At 43.1% G+C, this 18,549-nt stretch overlaps 2 protein-coding genes across 2 annotated transcripts in view; one reads left to right on the top strand and one right to left on the bottom strand.

The window, feature by feature from the left end:
• The window catches only part of MARF1 (meiosis regulator and mRNA stability factor 1), a 50,988-nt gene extending 33,960 nt beyond the window's left edge, over positions 1-17,028 (top strand). The window contains exon 27 of the mRNA XM_063414667.1: positions 16,168-17,028. Within this exon, the coding sequence (XP_063270737.1) occupies positions 16,168-16,235 (68 nt within the window). The 3' untranslated portion in view covers positions 16,236-17,028. The remainder of the gene's footprint in view (positions 1-16,167) is intronic.
• The window catches only part of BMERB1 (bMERB domain containing 1), a 44,276-nt gene that overhangs the window by 4,474 nt on the left and 21,253 nt on the right, over positions 1-18,549 (bottom strand). Inside the window, exons 2-3 of the mRNA XM_063414672.1 lie at positions 15,807-15,930; positions 1,075-1,148 (exon numbers count right to left, since the gene is read on the bottom strand). Coding sequence (XP_063270742.1) covers positions 1,075-1,148; positions 15,807-15,930 — 198 coding nt within the window. The remainder of the gene's footprint in view (positions 1-1,074; positions 1,149-15,806; positions 15,931-18,549) is intronic.

Genomic DNA, 18,549 nt, shown 5'->3' with positions numbered 1-18,549 from the left:
CATTTGCACAGATAACGAACCAACAGTGTTACTATTAAAAATTTAAACTGTAACATCTACTAAGAAGTATAGGGAAAGAAAAAGTAAGAAATATTATTAATCTATTTCTGTTAGGTGCAAAATGTGGCGAAGTTCTTGCACAGCTAAGAGTGGTGTTTTCAGAGTAGACCTCTTTCCTGTGTCACAAGTGACCTTCTCTCTCCTTTCTGAGGAGAAAGTTGTCCTTCAAAGTTGCACAATAAAATGTGAGGAGGAAAAATGAGGATAACCAAAGGATAGTCAAAACTTGGACTTCATAGTTAAACAGGAGCAAATTACTTCTGCAGGGTGCTGGAGGCTGTGCAGTAAGAGGTGGTGTGAATGGCCTGCTGCAGCTGCTGAGTGTTTTGCAGGATCTGCCTATTTTTTTCTTGAACAGAGTGGGGCTGGTGTGGATCATCTAAAATGGCAAAGCTGTAGTGAAGTGAAATTCCTCACTGATGGCAGCTGGAGTTTTGAGCCAAGCACTGCAGAACTGCCCACAACTCTGTTCCTCCTTCAAACAGTGAGTTTGCAGGGATTTATGGTAAAACACAAACCACAGTTTTGGGCCTTGCTTTTTGTAGAATCCTGTTGTTCATGACCCTACAAGGTAGATTTAACTACAGGTGTGACAATGGATTGGTGTAGCAAGGAAAAAATCAATCACATTCATAGTGATGATTATAAATCCTTCTCCTCTCCCTCTTTTATCTCTGGTATCTCAGCACTTGTCTTTTCTACCTGACAATTTCTGTGCCTCTTGGTTCCCTTGAGATTGCCAAGGGAGTGCAAGAAATAAGGAATGTGTTCTTGTTCGAGTGATATTTGCAGGGTTGCTGCCATGGGAGCAGTGAAATACAGCATGAAAAGAAATTTAGAGACACGGAGATTAGAGATGGGCAGGAAAAAGGGAATTAAAGACTAGAGGAAAGAGAGGTGAAACTCCACCTTGTGGGGAGGAGATTCTGATTGTTGGGGCAGGGGTGGGTGATGCACAGGAGGGGATGATGTCAGGAACACAGGTACAATCTCCTGCATGGAGACAGCCATTACCTGGGATTGCTACCAAGCTCTGCAGCTCTTGCTTAAGGTTCATAATGTCTTTGCACAGCTGGATGTCATCCATCCTGCAGGAACAGAAAAAGCGTGGTCAGACATGCAAACTCACTCTGTGCTGATGGAATTGGCCAGGTCTCACGTGAACACATCCGATCTCATCTGGGCCTTGCCTGGGACCTGCCAGCCTGAAGGGGGATCCTGACCCTCCTCACTCACCCACCTGAACAGAAAGCAAAGGGTGTTTGGTACTAAATGCCCTGTGAGCCCTTGGTTCCTTGTCTTACTGACTCCAATTTGTGTGTGGGTTCATAGCTGTCACTGTGGATCATTTCAGATGCCTTTTACTTTGTTGAACATCAGAGAACATTCTGGAATGGGCACCTGTATCCATAATGGTCCTGGGAAAAGACAGGTATTGCACTTATTGCAGCAAGAGTTTTCACCAGGGAAAGAGGAAGAGTAGCAGAGAGCCTGGGGAGGGCCAGCAGAGGGTGAGGCTTTATTTGGCACAGTCAGGCCAGGGTTTATATTCTACTACCAGCTTTTCTTACTCATAATTCAGCCCTGACACCAGAGATCTGGAGACTGTCATGATCTGGCATTTATCTGTTTTTGAGGGTTTGTGCCTTGGGTGAATGTCCTCCATGGTTGATGCTGAATGCTTCAAATCCCCGATATGTGCAGTAAGTCCATCAATGTTAACACACAGAAGACAGCTTAAAAAAAAAAAGTAACATTAGCAGAAACTGGCACCTTCAGCTCTCATTGAAGCTGCTGCTTCTCCTGAGAGCTGCCACGCTGAATCATTCCCCTGGAAGGGAGCAGCCTGCAGCATTCCTGGCACAGGTTTCATTTCAGTGTCTCAGCCCCAGTGGCAGCCAAGGCTCAGGTGTTGGCTCCAAGGGCAGCATCTGGGGCTTCCATTTTGAAATCACCCCCTGAAGAGCACAGAACCCAGCCTGTGTGATTAATTGTACATTCTCAGCTTGGATCTCACCAGCACTCTCCTTGCCCACGGGTCTCTGAGCTGTGTTTTTCACAATCCTGTTGCCTGAGCACCCGAAGGCAGCTGAGGTGCCTCAGGAGAGCAAGGCTGAGGGGTTCCAGTGTGTGTGTGAGAGTGAGCCCCAAAGGACAATGCAGGCAAATCATTGAATTAAGGGAGGAGTGGGAAAAGTAGGTGTTTCTGGCACAAACAAGACTTTAATCACAACCCAAGAGCTTTTATTCTCCTTGCCGCCTCTGCAAGGAGCGCGGGTCTCTGCAGGGAGCTGTCCTTCAGCTGCTTTGCTCTTGTTAGTAAAACATGTTGATCCTTCTATTATTTGCTGCTTGGGTTAACTCCATCGTGCCTGTTCTGCTACTTTCACTGTGCCATGAGAGCTCTTCCTGCTGCCTTTTTACCCCTCTCCTCCCAAAATACAGCTGTGAAATCCCTCTCCTAATAATCCTTACTGCTGACCTCTTTTCCTTCTTTGTGTGTCCCGTCACTTCCACTGGGATCTGCTCTTTCAGTGCCCATCTGTCTTGTAAGGCTTGGTTTGGTTGGGAAGATCAGCACGTTTGCCTCAGGACTAGTGCATGGTCCTTTGCTCTGTGTGTTTAGGACACCTGGGGGCAGAGATATTTTCACTGATGAATATTTTTACTTTGGCTCCCCATATTACTCATGCTCATCACAAGCAAAGGCTGCTTTACTCCTGAGATCCATCACACTAAATGGGACTGAAATTACTTTGATCAATTAATCTTAAACGTTGTCCTCCCAGGAGAGTCAGTATTCCAAATGTGCTGGGATGTGAGCAAGCCTCACAGCTCCTTATCTATTCAGTGTTCATGCACTTTGGGTGTCGTCTTCACTCACTTGACTAAGATGACCATGCCTAACAAAGAGGACAGTTTCTTGGCAGGAAATGTTCAATATTGAACTGCTGTATTCAAGTTGTATCAGGCCACACTCTCAACTACTGAAGAGAACAGTGAGTTTCTACAAAAGAGATCTCTGTGATAGCCAGGATTTTTTTTTTCTTTTCTGATTCAGAAGATTTGGCTTCATTCTGAGAAGCTCTGAAATACACTAATTAAAATACTTTTCTATGTCAGTTTGGCTCCCTGCCCTCGCTAAGGAACTCCAAAAAGCTAATGGCACTGCTCTTCTCTGAGGATTTTCAGGAATTTAAGATAGCAGCAGCAGTATATTCCAAGTGAGCAAGATCATTCATGTTCAGTAGTCCCTACAGTCCCTGTGCCTAATTTGTGGCAAAGTACTGGCCACATATTGCAACTTTCATTGCACTTTCTCCCCATTATTTTGGCTGGTCTTTTATCTGACTGCAGAGCGTGTAGCTGGTACTCCATATATATATATTTAGCATCTCTTTTTCCTGAGACCTAAACTTTATTCCTGCCTTGTAACACACAGCAGAGAAGTAAATCCATGGCCAAAACACTTCAGGTCTGTGACAGCTCTGTGACCACAAGAACTCCAAAGATCCTCACTCAGGTGACCTCTGCAGAGTCCCAGTTCTGCAGGCTGGTGCATTGTGCTGATGGACAAAAACTGAACCTACCATCTGCACCAATCCCCTAAAGCACATGGAACATCTTTCCTCCCATCTGTGTCAAACAGCCTTTGTGTTTCATCCATCCACAGTGCTGATTAGGAAAAATGTAATAAAAAAAGGTTAAATGACAAAAGGGAGGGCTGAAGGACATATGGGACCATGGCAAAGCTTCATCTATCTGACTTCATGAAAGCAGGATCTATGGTTGCTTGTAACTGTAAAGCACATCCCACATCTGCTAGCAAATAATACTGAATGCAGGGTGCTGCCCTAGGCAAGAGCTGCCTTGTTGCTCTTGAAGAAAAGGGAAGAAGAGGAACTCCTGGAAAAGAAAACTCTTGGAAGGCCATTCAGTCTGGTACTATGAACCTTCCTTTCTTTCCCCCCTTATGCTCTGGATGTTGGGTGTGAGTAGTTACAGGAGGCCCAGAAGAAATTAATGCTGCTTCTGAAAAAAAATAAATAAAATCTCAGTGTATTTCTCATTTGGCAGCTGGATGGTCAGCAGGGTTTGACTGAGAGCATCTTGGTATTACTGCCAGACCTTGTTAGGAAGTAAAAAGAGCTTTTGGAAATCTTAAGGAGAGCAGCAATCTGCACAGTAGAGGAGAAAAAATTCCTTTGTGTCCCCTAACCTTCAGAGGTTCTCTCTCTTCTCTGGAAGAGATGGTACATTCTTTCCAGTCCCTGTGAAAACACTTTTGAGACTGTACAAAAAACATCAGTGAAGCAAACAGCAGTTGCAATAAGGCAGTTTTTCCTCCAGAGCTGAGCTTTAAATGTCTGCCCAAGAATCCTAAACACACGAGTTATGAGTATGATAAAACATTTCTCTGGCCAGGAGCCCAAATGCATTCCTGGAGTGATTGCAGTAGTATTGAACTGGGGATGAATTCTCAGTGTGCTTTTGTGTGTTCCTGACACGCTGTCTGCACTTCTGCTTTTCTCTTTCCTGATGGCTTATTGCAGAACCCCCTCTGGATGCTTGGAGATACCACACAAGCACGTATTATTCTTTTTTCTCTTGGTATTTCAAGCTGTATCATCACAACCTACAAGCAGACTCTCTGTTTGCCAGAAAGAAACAACAAAAAAACCACAAACCTCATAATGAATAAACAGCGTGAGAGGAAGGTTTTCTAAACGTGTGACAAAATGACAGGAAAGTGAGTGTGTCGGGGAGCCTGCAGTGCTCTGGCACAGTGACTCAGCCCCATTACATGTTTCTGTGGTCCAGCTACCAGGGGAGAGTGCCCCAAGCACTGTCACTGCCACCCCGTCCATGAGTCACCTCTGCTGGGCACCATCTGCACCGAGGGGGAGCAGGGCATGCAAACACAGCAGGGCTGTGCCCTGGCAAGCCTCGAAGGCTCTGCAAGATGAGGGGAGGCAGGACTTTAAAAAGAAACATTCTGTACCAGACACAAAAGAATGGTTTTGTTTTGTTTTGTTTCAGTAGAAATTATTCCTCAACAGCTGATTTTTTTCTATCTTCTTTTCAGCCAAGGAAGAAAACCGAATTCCCCAGTGTAAGACCTAGGTGCCATCTAGAGACATGCATAGGAAAAAAAGCAGAAATTAGAGTGAAAGCTCATAGAAAAAACACTAAACCCCCCTCCTTAATGGTCAGCCAAAAAAAAGAGATGGCCAACAAGACTGACAAACATTTCATATTTGAGTGTAAGAACTATTAGTAACACCTACATAAGCATCCAATATAATTTCCATTGATTTCAGGCTGAGTAGAGCAGTTCAGTGTGTCTAGAGAGCTTCTGCCTTTGCTGAATGACTTTCACAGCTAGAAATAGATCTGTGCTCCCTCTAGCAAATCATAAGAGGTGGTCTGAGATTCCTTTGTTTTCTGTTATTGGATTAAAGTGCTTGAAGTTAAAAAAGGAATGTAGACCAGGTTTGCTGGTTTCCTTCCCTCTCTTCCTGCAGGGTTTGCAGGCACTTGGATTATTTTTAGTTCTGTTTTAATACATTCCTGCCCCAGGAGTAAAATGCTTGTAATCGCTGGGGTTTCTGAAGACTTTGATAGTGCCAGCCTAGGAGCTGGCCTGGGAATGAGGTGTCATGCTAAGTCACAAGCTGACATGACAATGTGACTGAAGGTCTCCATGTGGGGATGAAAAGATCATCTCCTTGCTGGTGTCTCCAGTGAGCATGCTGAACAACCAGCAGTGATGGAGAAATTTAGGGGATTGAAGTGGAGAGATGTGTAGAAATAGAGAATTGCTACAGAGATGGGGATGATTCTGCAGATTTGAGGGACTTCAGTGGAGGCTGCCTTTGGGTACTGCAGGTGTTTATGGCTTTGCCAAAGCTGTGGGGAATCTGCAATGGTGGAAGTGTTCTTGGGACTACAAGAGCACAATAAATCTATAGAATCATGGAACTGTTAAGGTTGGAAAATGCCTCTAAGATTACAGAGTTCACAGCTAGCTCAGCACTGCCATGTTCACCACTGCTCCACATCCCCAAGTGCCACAGGGTCCCCAATCACCATCACAGGGATGGTGATTCCATCCTGTTCCAATGTCTGATCACCCTTCAGTCAAAAAATGTTTCCTTCTATCCAATCTAATCCTTCCTTGTGCAATTGGAGTCCATTTCCTCTTGCCTTGTTTCTTGTTTCCTGTGGGAGCACAGATCGACCTCCACCTGATGCTCCTCTTCTATATTTGACTCCTTTTTGTCCCTGTCAGCTTGGCTTAGTTACTTAAATCTACTAATTATAAATCTGTGAGATCACAGGCAACATTTAATGAATACAGAACGCCTTGTTTGAGTCATTATGGTGTTTGTCACATTGTTATTTAGCTCAGCACCTGGTGCTGCTGGGGCTGGAGGACACAGAGCTGGCAATTAAGGTAACAGATTGCTGACCAGCCTGCTTGGCAGGGCAGCTCACAAATCACAGCTCCTGTGATTAACTTGCACCATTAAAGTGTCTAACTTTTCTTGTTGAAAGTGCTCCCTGCTGGAGGAGCAGTGCATAGAAGCTACTAAACCACAACTTGCTCAGTGATGTTATTCAGCTGTTGTTTCAGAGAACTGCGGATGGCATTTGAAATTCTCAGTCCCAGAAGGGTCATATTTAAGGTATATTTCACATAAATTCAGAACAATGTCTAGAGAGGCAGTCTGTTTTTCATTGTCACTGACATTCCTAAATTCTCTTGAGCTTGGCCATCTCCTCTGCCAGTTGCAAAGTTTTACTATGAATCAATAGTAACAAGAGGAGTTTTCCTGAAATTGTCCCACTGTGGAGGGGAATATTTCTCCATGTGGCAAAAATTGACTAAGTTGATTTGTCTAAAAATGTATAGACAATAGAGAAGTCTGATTTAAATTCACAAGTATCAGCCCTTTGCAGCAGCATAAAGAAGATGGAAAAGCAGAGGGCCTGGTCCATTCAAACTGCTCTGCTAGTTTTATTTTTGGAATTTAGGCACTGGAAGGAGAAAACTTGAGGTCTGGCTGTGCATTGTCTCCAGCAGAATCCATTATACATTTCCTTCTTCATTTGCCTTCATGTTTGACCTTTTCTCATTTTTAAAACCAGAAAAAGCAACTATTTGTTATCGCAGCTGAAAAGAATATAAAGGTTTCTGGTATAAAATTAAACATTGACTGTCCCTTCCAGGGCTTTTCAATTCACTGGTTACTCTCCCATTTATAGCAGAAGACGAGTGAGGAGGACCAGTGGAATCCCACAGGACAGGAGGGGCACTTGATTTCAGAACATCCTTGCCTAGAGGAAGCTGAGCTGTCCAAAAGGGGGGCCCAGGATCTGTGAGTGCCACGTGTGCCTGATGTGCTGGGGTGGTGTCAGGGGAAAAGCCACTGTACCCTCCACCCATGCAAACCAGAGCACAGGCAGCCAAGAACTGGGAAGGGAAAACCAGCTTGGGATAAAAGGTTACATCTGGAAAGACAGTGCTAAATTTCTGCATTAAAAATGACAATGTCAAAGATCAAAGCTGCTCCCTCTTAACAGCATTTTGTGACAACCAGAACACATATTCACCATAGAAAATGCTGTTTAAAGAAAATTCTCTATTAAAGAACTATTTTTCTTGCTGTCTGACAGAGACAGTGATGGAAATTTTTTCTAAAACAAAAACATCTCAATCACCAAGTTTACAATTAGTTAAATACTTTCTGAATATGTTTATCATTATACACCACTAAAAAAATTGCCTTTCCTTTCAGAGTATTTTAATGCACCATTTTTATAACCACACACCTCAAAGTGTGATGCTGTGTTTTCCTCTGGGGTTGATGGTTTGCTGTCAAACAGGGCAAAGGAGATGGGTCTGCAGGGAGATCAAACTGAACCAAGGCATTTCCTTCTTCTTGGAGAGCTGATCTCTGTACTTTTATCTTAAAGTGCACAGTCCAGAGCTTTGCAATTCTGTCCTGAACTCATCTTCTTGAGGCTTCCAGGCCACGTGAGGGGCTGGGGGACTTGGCAGAGCTGGAGCCTACAGGAGTTCCCAGCCCTGCACTGGGCACACCGACATCCCTGGGGCTCCCAGACCCCCAGAAATGCTGTCCTTAATCTCAGAGACCTCGAGCTTTGCCTGCCTGACAGCCTGCAATACAAAACCACCTTGTGCCACTTCACAGCTTGCAGTTTCCTGGTTCCTCTGGTTATTTGCAATGAGGCAAAGCTCAATGGGGACAGACAGTCACAGCCACAACTTCACCCTGGCTTGCAGAGGAGCCTGTGCCACACCAGGCAGTGCCAGGGGACAGCCAGGGTGTCCCTCTTACAGCTGGGCTTGGGGTTTTTCCTACTGGTGCCTTATCTTATGAAGCTGACAGCCTGACATTTGTATTTATTGGATAATATGCATCATCACACAACTTTCCTTCTCTGCAGCCCCCCCAAGCCCATTCTGTGCTCCTAGAGCAAAATACAATCAGGAAGAAAAAAAAAGGCAGGAAATCACAGTAAGTGATACTGTATTGTTAGGATTCCAGAACTGTGAAGAGAAAAGATTTATTGCCCCTTTCCATGAAAAGACAGATCTTATCAGAAAACACTGACAACAACAGCTCTATTCATGAACAAAAACCTCATTTTGCTGGTCTTATTTATTTACACTGCAGTAACAGCAAGGTGCCAAACTCAGAGAAAAGTACCAGATGCTGAACACATAAGTAAACAGTCCTAGGGGAATTCCCTGCTTCACCTCAGATGACAGAAAACAGTTAATATGCAGCACAAAGAAAAAAAGAGCAGCAAAAGAATCAGAAGTACCCAGGAAAGCAAAAGTCAGAAGAGCTGCTTAGCAATAATATCACCAGTGAGTTACCACTGCTATTCACACCTCTGCCAGCCTGTTTTACCTCCCCCCACTCTCCCTCCCTCTCGCCCTTCCCCAGGGTGATGCTCAGTGTGGGGCTCTGTGCATGAAGCCACTGAGGAATCAGAGCTGATGTCACATTAGTGAGACACTGTAAGAGGTTAAAGTATTCGGTTCAAAAAGGAATTAAAATCTGAAATGAACTTTGTTCATACAAAGACAGCAATTACTGCTGCCTTTTCTCACCTGAGAATGGAACACTCCATGTACACATTTTTGTAGTACTCTGCAGAATTACATTCTGAGTTCAGCCAGTCTTGAGACTGTTTCATATTCCCACTTTGTGTCTACTAGATTTACTGCACTCAAATTAAAACATGGGATTTCTAAGTTGGTTTATTTAAGGCTGCCATCACCAAGGGAATTACCCTCCCACTTCAGCAGCTCTTGTGTACTTTGGTGTTGCTTCCCTCTGCAGTGGTTGCATTAAGGCAGGCACTCAGCAGAGATACCTGTCTGCATTTAAAATACCAATGTGCTGTGCACACTGCCAATGACACAAAGGTGAGGCTCCTGTCTGACCTCTGTGGATGCTGTTGTTCTTAAGAGGAATATGGACTTCACATTTTTCTCCATGAATTTGCCCTAAGTTTGAGATTCTCCCATTACATCAAATACCCTCCAGAATGATCATAACTGACTATTCCCCCTCTAACCACTCCCAGCAATGGATACATCAATATCACAGCAGGACAACAGAGATTTATGGGGTTTTGCAGACTGGGGAAAGGATAAAGGTTAAAAAGGCAAGTAAAAAAAAAAGTAAGCCTGATTTGAAGAAAAAAAAAAGGCAAAAAAGAAATTAGGGATAAATTATGTACTCTGGAGAGCTAATGAGGCTGTGGGACTGCAAAGTCAAGTTGCAGCAAACTTCTACATAAAAGGTCTGGGATTTCAAGTAAGCAAATATAATAGTGTCAAATGGTCTAAAATCCTGAATAGAACCATGGAGAATTTGGATTATGTAGATGTTATGAGCACTCTGGAGAAGAGGGAGTCATCCACTAATGTGTAGTGAGAGTGTACAAAGACAATGACCAATTTTAATTGAGTCAGTATGGAGGTGAATTTGGCCTCTTCACAGTATTAGTTTAGTGATGTAATGACCACACAGGCATTAAGCAAATACACCATTGTATTTATAGCATTTTTACAGTTAAAAAAAGGTTTAATGAGTAAAATGTTTTCAGTAATTGCCTAAAGCAACCTAACAGGGCTTTGTTTAATATCTTCTATTCCCTATGCATTAAAAACTGCCATTCAGTATCACCTACATGGCAAAAATAACCATCCCAACACAGCTACCACAGGTGGAAGCAGCTTCCACAGTTCTAGTTCAAGGTCATCCAAAAAAGCTGGCTTCAAGCTCTGCTTTCCATCTGGAAAGCCAGCAGCTCCAGGCACTGGCAGATTTCCCACAGCCTGTGTTTCATGATGGCAGTGGATGCTGTTTTATAAGAATTCCATGCCTTTCCACAGGAACAGGCAGTAACTGTTGGTGAGATGATCTCACCTTTACTAATAATATTTACTGGGTCCCAACATGCTAATGCATTTTAAAATGTATGAATTTTGCACTACAGATGATTTTGAAGTTCAGTTTTGATCTGCTCTGTATCACATGGAGGTCTGAGGGTTTGCTGCCTCTCCCTGTCAGCTAAACTGAGCTAACACATGCATCATCCATTTTTACAGCTGTGTCTTTCAGCACAGTAGATTTCCATGCCCCCAGCAATGCAAAACTGCCTCTGAAGCCAAACACATCCACAGCAGCGACACATTAAATGTGTGACAAAGAGGATGCTGCCCAAGCAGCTCCCTCAGCTTCTGGGTCTGTTATCTCACCAGGAGGAAAAAAAGTTAAAAAAAGGAAATGGGACAGGAGAAATAGAAAGGAAGAGAGAGAGAGTGTGCATATTCTGAAGTGGTGTCTGCTTTCCTCAACAGCACAGACAGATTGAACATTTACACTGTGACCCAGAACTCTTTTTATACAGAACATTTTAAGAAAGGAGCCGAGAAGCAGAGGGGGAATGCTGGCAGGCTATAAACTGATGCTTTTGTGTACATATTGTCTCCTTCATAGCAATATATGCTGAGCTCTCAGCTATTCTAAAAACAAACCAAGAGGAGCTGGAGACAGCATATGATGGCTTCAAGCTATATTTTCATTTCCTGGGCTGGCTGGAGACGGTCACAACAGCTCCAGGCATAATTTATGGAATTTCATATTATCAGTATCACTGAAGGAGAGATGCTACAAACAGCCACAATTTCTACATAACCTGGGCATATCCTGAGGAGGTCCATCCTGGGCACTAAGCAAGGCAGGGTCTTGAGACAAAAATAGGATTTGATAATGTGATTACAGACCAAATCACAGTGCATCTGCTCTGCTGTGACTGAGCTTGCCTGAGATAAAATACAATTGTGCAATATAAATTGTGGCATTACCTAATTGAGGAAGGCTTGATTTTATAATCTGAAAATTGTCTCCTTATAAACTTCAGGTAATTTTTCATAGCAAGCAGGTATTCAGCTAGAAGTGATGTGGATTTCCTGGGTATGAAGAGTACAGCTGCTTTCAGCTGCCCTCTTTTTAAAGGAGGAAACAAAAATAAGGAGCAAAGCAAAGGACACATTTACAAAGGTTAATAACACCTGACTTGCAATAGGCACAATGGTTTGGAAAACATCATGACCTGTTAGTCCATTGCTTCAGCTCGTTTTGCTTTCTTTGTTTCTTTGTACTGATAAAAAGAAAAACAAGAATTATCAGAAAACTGGCCTCTTATAAAGTATATACTAGAGGATGAACTAATTAAATGTAGTATATAGCAAATAGATAAAAGAGTTCACCTGCTTTCCTTGCTTTTCAAATCAAAAAATTTCAAGGGACAGGCTAAGAATAAGCTGTCAGACATCTGATTTTATTGAGTTTTGTGCAGCAGAATTTAAAAAGCTGTGTTTTACAATAAAAATTATTACAAATTTGAACACCAGGGATGTCAGTTGGAGTTTCTGTAGTATATATTTTTGCTTCACTTCAGAGTTCCAGAACGTCACACTGTTTAAATGTATCTTTGTGTGACAACACTCTAAGTGCTTTAGTTTTTAATTACTAAATGAGGTCTTACATTATGTTTAGTGCACCAGTAAGGAATTTCCACTTGTCTCTGCAAGGCAGAGGAAAAAGAGTGTACAAAGGACTGCAAAGTAGTACAAAAGAGTGACAAATCACATGTACTGAAACTGCACAGATATTTATGGTCTTCACTTAAAAATATTTGCTGTTTCATTTTTAAGCAGGGTAAAACCTGTTTGCACTGTTCTCACAGATGGTTTTTTCTCTATTTTGGGGAAGGTTTTTTTTTAATACCGTGATAGGCAGACTACAGAACTATCTGTGCTTGTCTGAGAGTGAATCCTTGGTCTGTCACTGAAATCCAGCGTGTGCTGCTCTGTGGGACTGGGTGGGTACAGAGAGGCACTGAAATTGCAGCACGTTCTTGAAGATCTCTCTGAATTCTAAAATCATTTTGATGGTTCTAGCACATGCCCAGCAGTCAGTGGGTGCCTCCCAGCTCAGACTGTTGTGTGATCCATGTTGTGCCAAGGATCCCTGTGCAGGGTTTGTGTGTTTGGACAGACACGTGCTGTACCCCCAGAACTGCCAGAACAGCCTCCCTTACTGATGGCTTCACCCACAGCAGGAACAGCTTGGACATACAGCTGTGAAAATGCAAACCAACCCCATGCCCACTGCACATCTAGACCTTGCTAGGGTTCTTTTTCACTTGGGTTTGGTGGGGTATTTTACTGGCTGATAACCTAGAGCAGTTCTCTGCTTAATGTCCTTATTTCATGGCTACCACATTTGCATCTTCTTCAAGGAAAATAGTGAATTCAATTAGCAGCCTTGGAGCATATTCCTTCCATGGATTAAACCTGACAGAGGGAGAGCTTGCTGTGGTTTCCATCAGCAGCAGGTCTAGCTTGCAGTGTTCTGTTCTCTCATTCTTGAGTGAGTATTTTTAAATGCAGGGAAGAGCTGTGGCACCTGCTGGTGTGTGCAAGCAGAGCTGGCAGCCCTGTGTGCCTGTGACAGGAGGGAGCCAGGGGCACCCTGAGGGCTGGGGACACACTCTGAGCACAGCTACAGAGCACTGCTTGCTCCAAGCACAGCTACAGTGCATTTTCCTGCTTCAGGAGCTGGCTACATGTGAATAAAAGTCAGACAGACAGCGAGAAGAATGAACCATTACTTTAAAAGATGTAGCTGGAAATGTGAGCTGTGGCTGGATGTGCGATACAGAATCGTTTCATCTTGTTCCTGCTTTCATAGGAACTGTAAAAAAAAAGCCCAATTTAACCCAAGAGAATCTCTATTCTGTTGCTAACAGCATGAAAGACAAAGAAGAGAATACAAACATAGCACACAGTTTCTCTAATACTGTGTGTGTTTTATCCTTGTGCTCTAATTAAAGGCAAGGCCAAAGCAGATGCAGGAACTAGAGAAGTGGTTCTCATTACAGCTGGCCTGGCCCTCCCTGTCCCAGGGTAGGTGTGGTGCTGCTCATTAGCCCAGCTCAAAGCTGAGCCTGCCTTAAACCTGGCTGAGGAGGCTCAGCTTCATGTGGTTGGTTGTACAGGTCATTCCCAGGGGAATCTAGTCCTGTCAGAAGAAATCAGTTACTAAAATTCATGACCTACATACAGACTTCTGATCTTTGGATATTGGCAATTCATTACTTCAGAAATCAAACAGAAAAATAAAAGATATGGCTACACATAAAGTCTTCCACAATATGTCCATGAATTAGAGTTTATGTAATTGGCTTAATGAAACAGACACAAAACTTGGACCACTGAGGTAACCATGCCTTGAGCTGTTAATCTCAGCAACAGGTCATTAAAATACATTTGCCACTAAAAGGTGTTTGTCATTAAAGACAAATGTAGCCAAGCCCTTCTGCCAGTATAAACTAGCATGAGAGGCAGTAAAGAACAGGTGCTGGGTGTCACCAGCAACATGCTCCTCTCTGGCCATTTCATCCAGTGGCATTAACAAACTGAACTGAACTGCCTCGAGCATTAATGAGCACAGTCAGAATATTCTGCCACACAGCAGGGAGCAGCTGGGCTAGAAAGCTGTGTGAATACCCCTGGGAAAGTCCTCCTGTCTGCTGCAGCTGAAGGATGAGAGGGGCTATGGCTGTCCATGACTTAGAAAAGACAGAAACTGGGGCCACCTCTGGCAGCGCTGCCTCTGCCTGATGCTCAGGAGGGCTCTGCTGCCTGTGCCAGGGAGAGGCTGGAGTGCTCCTGGGCAGCTGCAGGCAGTGTGTGAGGATGAGATCTGCCCCAGGAGGAGAACAGTGGCACAGTGTGAATGCCACTTCTATTCCCTTTTCAATAAGGAAGCTCTCCTGGGTTAAATCCCTTACTCAAACACCTGCCAGGCAATACAGAGTAAAGAGTGTGAGCGTGGGGGAAAGGAAAAGAGCAGAGTGAATACCAGAACAAACAGAACAATTGCTCTCGTTCACTGGGGTTTATTTCTGTGTTTTGTTTGATATAGAAAATGTCAAGAGAAGTGCAGGGTTCAGTGATGAGGCTTCTTCCAGATTAAACTTATGTACAAACTGATAACCAAGCAGTTACTTGACTACCAGGAGCAGGAGGGACAAAACCTTTCCTGCTCACTTTATTTGTACCACTGTGGCATTACTAAAGGTCAGTGCCACTATTACCAGTCCTTCTTCCAAAGGTGTCTAAGCAGTGATTCTGGGCAGAAGTCTTCTGGGATAACACTCAAAGACAGATGTCTGTGCTGTTTGCAGAGGCTTCCAGCTTCTGGCAATGCATGAGGGCACTAAAATTAACCTCCAGTGTAAGGGTAAAAGTACCAATCCCCTGTACTTTAATATGAGCAGAAAGCCAGCGAGTTTCTTCAGGCTAGTGGAGCTCCATCAATGCCAAGGCTCTGAGTTCAGCAGGTTTTAGAGCTACTGAATTCTGGACCTGTCAGAAAAAGCATTTGTTTCTGACCTCACAGCCTAAGGACACTTCAAAATAATACACTTCTTATTAATAAGTTCTGATCTTCTAAATTTGATGATTTAGGAATATTAACCCTCTTTTCTTCAGCATCAGAATTGGATTAATATTCATGACCCTTCAGTGAGGCTCCTATGCCTGACCTTTTCGGCAATATTGAAAATCCCTCTTGGAGTATTGCTATTTAATTTGATATATCAAAAAGTGTTTTGTGTTCATAATTTAATGGCTTCCATTTAACAAATGTCAAATCTTGGCTGCTATTAGTGCAGAACACAGTGTGCTCTCTTGTGACTTGTCTAAGACCACTAATGAAGTAGGAATAAAACCTGAATTAGGTTAGGCTGTGGAAGCTTCAAATCCCCTACCTGTTGATATTTTGTTCAGACAAATATCCTTGCCACAAAGGACTGAAATCAGGTAGGAAAGATGCTCCATAGACACTTACTTTGCTAAAGTTTCCTTTTGTAAGGAAAAGAGATCCGTTTTATGTATTCTGCAAATGGTGCTGAATAAAAAAAAAGGTGCCGAATAAAAAAAAGGTAATTTCCTTTGCAACTACAAAAATCATTTCCCAAAGGCATTTTGTAAGTGCTCACCTAACTGGGATGCTCTTTATCTTTCTCCCTTTTAAAATGTCAAGCAGATAAAAGTCTTCTAAATACCATTCTTTCCTATTTTGATTAATTTTGCATAGTGTTTTCCCAGAAGGATTGATACTTACATAAACCTGAGCTCTGATTCTCTTCTGACTAAGACTTCCCGAAGTCTCTGGATCTTTGCCATCTCCAGCTCAATTTCCTCAGGCATCATTGTTGTTTCAGCCATTGAAATGATGTCAAGTTGATCTGTGTGTGGAAGCAGAGAAAATGAATTAAGCCAGTCAGACTGTCTTAATGGTGTTTTTCAGGAATGTAAATTAAATCACTGAGCTACCTAACTATGGAGTAATTAATTCAAGCAGTAAAAAATATTCTAGCTGAATGCTGTGCGGACTGGTTTCTCTATTGTTTTGCTTATTGCCTGCAATGTAACCATTTAGAAGTGAAATACTCCCTAAGCCAAAGTGACAATTCTGTTTTTAGTCAGGCTGGATCATTCCTCTGAGGAATCCCAACCCCATCCACAGCTGCAGCCACCATTCCTCACCTGACACCCCCACAGCCTGACTGCTACAAAACCCTCCCAGAGCAGCGACTCGCAGCTCTGAAGAGCCCTGCCTTGGTGCAGGCAGCACAAACCCATGAATGTTTGCCACCTTTACCCTTCTAACTCTCCACCCTCGGAGCTAAAGGCCAGCCCCAGGAGGAGCCAAGGATGAGACCAGGAAGGATGCAGGACCTCATGCTGCAAGGGTGTCCTGGGTTGAAAAATGTAACCAAAATGTGTATTCTATTGTCATCTGTTGAAGCCGGTAGGGAGATATTGTTCTTTATCTCTTGTAACTCTAGGGGTGGAAAGAGGGCGGATGCCTTCTGTTAATGGACACCTGATAACACCAGATAAGGCAGGGCCTCCTTATCTCTTCCTCCACCCATCCTCCTCCCAGGGACATCCCCTGTGAATGGGCCACTGAAGGCTCTCACATGACTGATAACATCACCTCATCCCATTGGGAGATGCTCCACCCAGCGGGAGGAGCCAAAGCCTTTCCACGGGATAAAACAGCAACCCCAAACACCAAGGGAGCCGTTCCCACTGGATTCCCAGAGGAAGACTGGAGCCTTTCCTGAGGATCATCTCTATTCCAATGGAGCCCCATCTGTCACTCTGGGAGGACTCACTTCAGGCTGCTTCCAACACCCTGACCAACAGGGTGTCAGGTTTGCATTCTGACTCTGTCAGTGGTCCTTTGTACTATTGCATCTGTCTTATTTTATTTTTATTTTATTTTTATCTTTCTTGTTGTTTGTTCTCTCTCTATTAAATTGTATTTCTGACTTGGAGTCTCACTGGTTTTGATTTCAAACCAGCACAAAGGGGCTCAGTGCCTCTCATCAGGGCATCAGAATTGGTTGAGGAGACAAAAAAGCCCTTTGCAGTAATACCTTGGCAGCTGGTAAGGCCAGGATGCTCCTATGATTATTTCTGCATAATTGATGGATTACCTCTGTAACCCAGAGAGAAACAGGGCTATGGGCTGTGTTCCCTGAACCTAAAGCAACCAATTTATATAAGATGGGTTTGGAAGAAGAGCTGCTTGGCCGCTGGAAAAACCTCATTCCAAGGGTTCATCACACTCAGCATTCACATTAAACAAGAACTTAGACACTGAAAAAATAGGTTGGCTGCATATTCTGGGACCCAAACAGAGAGATATTTCTGAAATAAGGATTGTTTCAGCTGTATTGACTTGAAAAGGGGAAAATAGAGAGGTCAAAACCTACTCAGCATAATTATGTAGAAAACAGGGGACAAAAAGCATCAGAAAATAAGCTGTTCAATTAATTAAGAGAAGACAAATTCTGGAGTCCCTCATGACTAAGCACAGCTGAGAAGAATTTCTGACAGAAACTTGGAGTAGGAATGAAACTACAAAATCCCAGCAAACAGCCCCTGTATGAGCTTAGTTCATGGTTTTCCCAAAATGAAAGTGAAGGGAAAACATTCTATACTATCTAAACAATATATATTTCCCTTGTACTTAAAAATAGGTAAAATATTTTTTTAAGTTATCCTGCTAGTTTTATCTGCAAGTTTTGACTTCATTTCTTAATGAAGAAAGTGGAAAAACAAATATTAAAAAATCACTTTTTTCAAGTTAATAGAATCTTGAGAAAAAAAAGTGAGACAGATTTTGAAATATCTGTCATGAGAGAACAGTCATGTTTCAGTAGCTGTTTTTACACTCAAATTGCAAAACTGGTCTGTAAAGTAAGGCTGTCTTGTGTGTCTGAACACACAAATGCTGCCTGTACAAGATGAATTTCCCTATCAGAAATCATTGTGTTTATTGCAGTATATTGAGCTGATGTGTAGCCTAAATGTCATGAGGTTCTCGCAGGCTCACCTCCCATTTTTACTGCTTGCCAGAAATAGAAGCAGGAGATGGGAAGTTATTCTGATGCTACCATGAGTTAAAGCAAATAATACTGGTAAATAGGAATATAAACCATAAATAAATTACACATCCATACATATTATAAAATTAGCTCTCAAGAGCTCAGAAAAAAGAAAAAAAAAGGTAACTCATTTACTTGCACTCTGCAGCTCTAGCTGTACGTGCCTTGTGTCACCCTGGTGTGGGGTCAGCCTGCACCCTGTGATTTCCACAATTCAGGAACAAACAAGCCTTGTGCCCTGTGATGTGCTGGAACAGCACAGGAATTCGTGTGACAGGCAGAATCTCCTCTGACCCCTCACAGAACAGTCAGAGGTTCTCCTTCACACCCCACCCAACGTGTGCTTGAACCAGAGAAAACATTTCTGAAAGCGATCCAAGATTGTGCAGCGTTTCCAAAAGAATC

This window comes from Prinia subflava, chromosome 17 (genome assembly GCF_021018805.1).
Source record: "Prinia subflava isolate CZ2003 ecotype Zambia chromosome 17, Cam_Psub_1.2, whole genome shotgun sequence".
Lineage (NCBI taxonomy): Eukaryota > Metazoa > Chordata > Aves > Passeriformes > Cisticolidae > Prinia > Prinia subflava.
The sequence above is the reverse complement of the archived record's forward strand: the minus strand, read 5'-3'. Positions and strand labels throughout refer to the sequence as shown.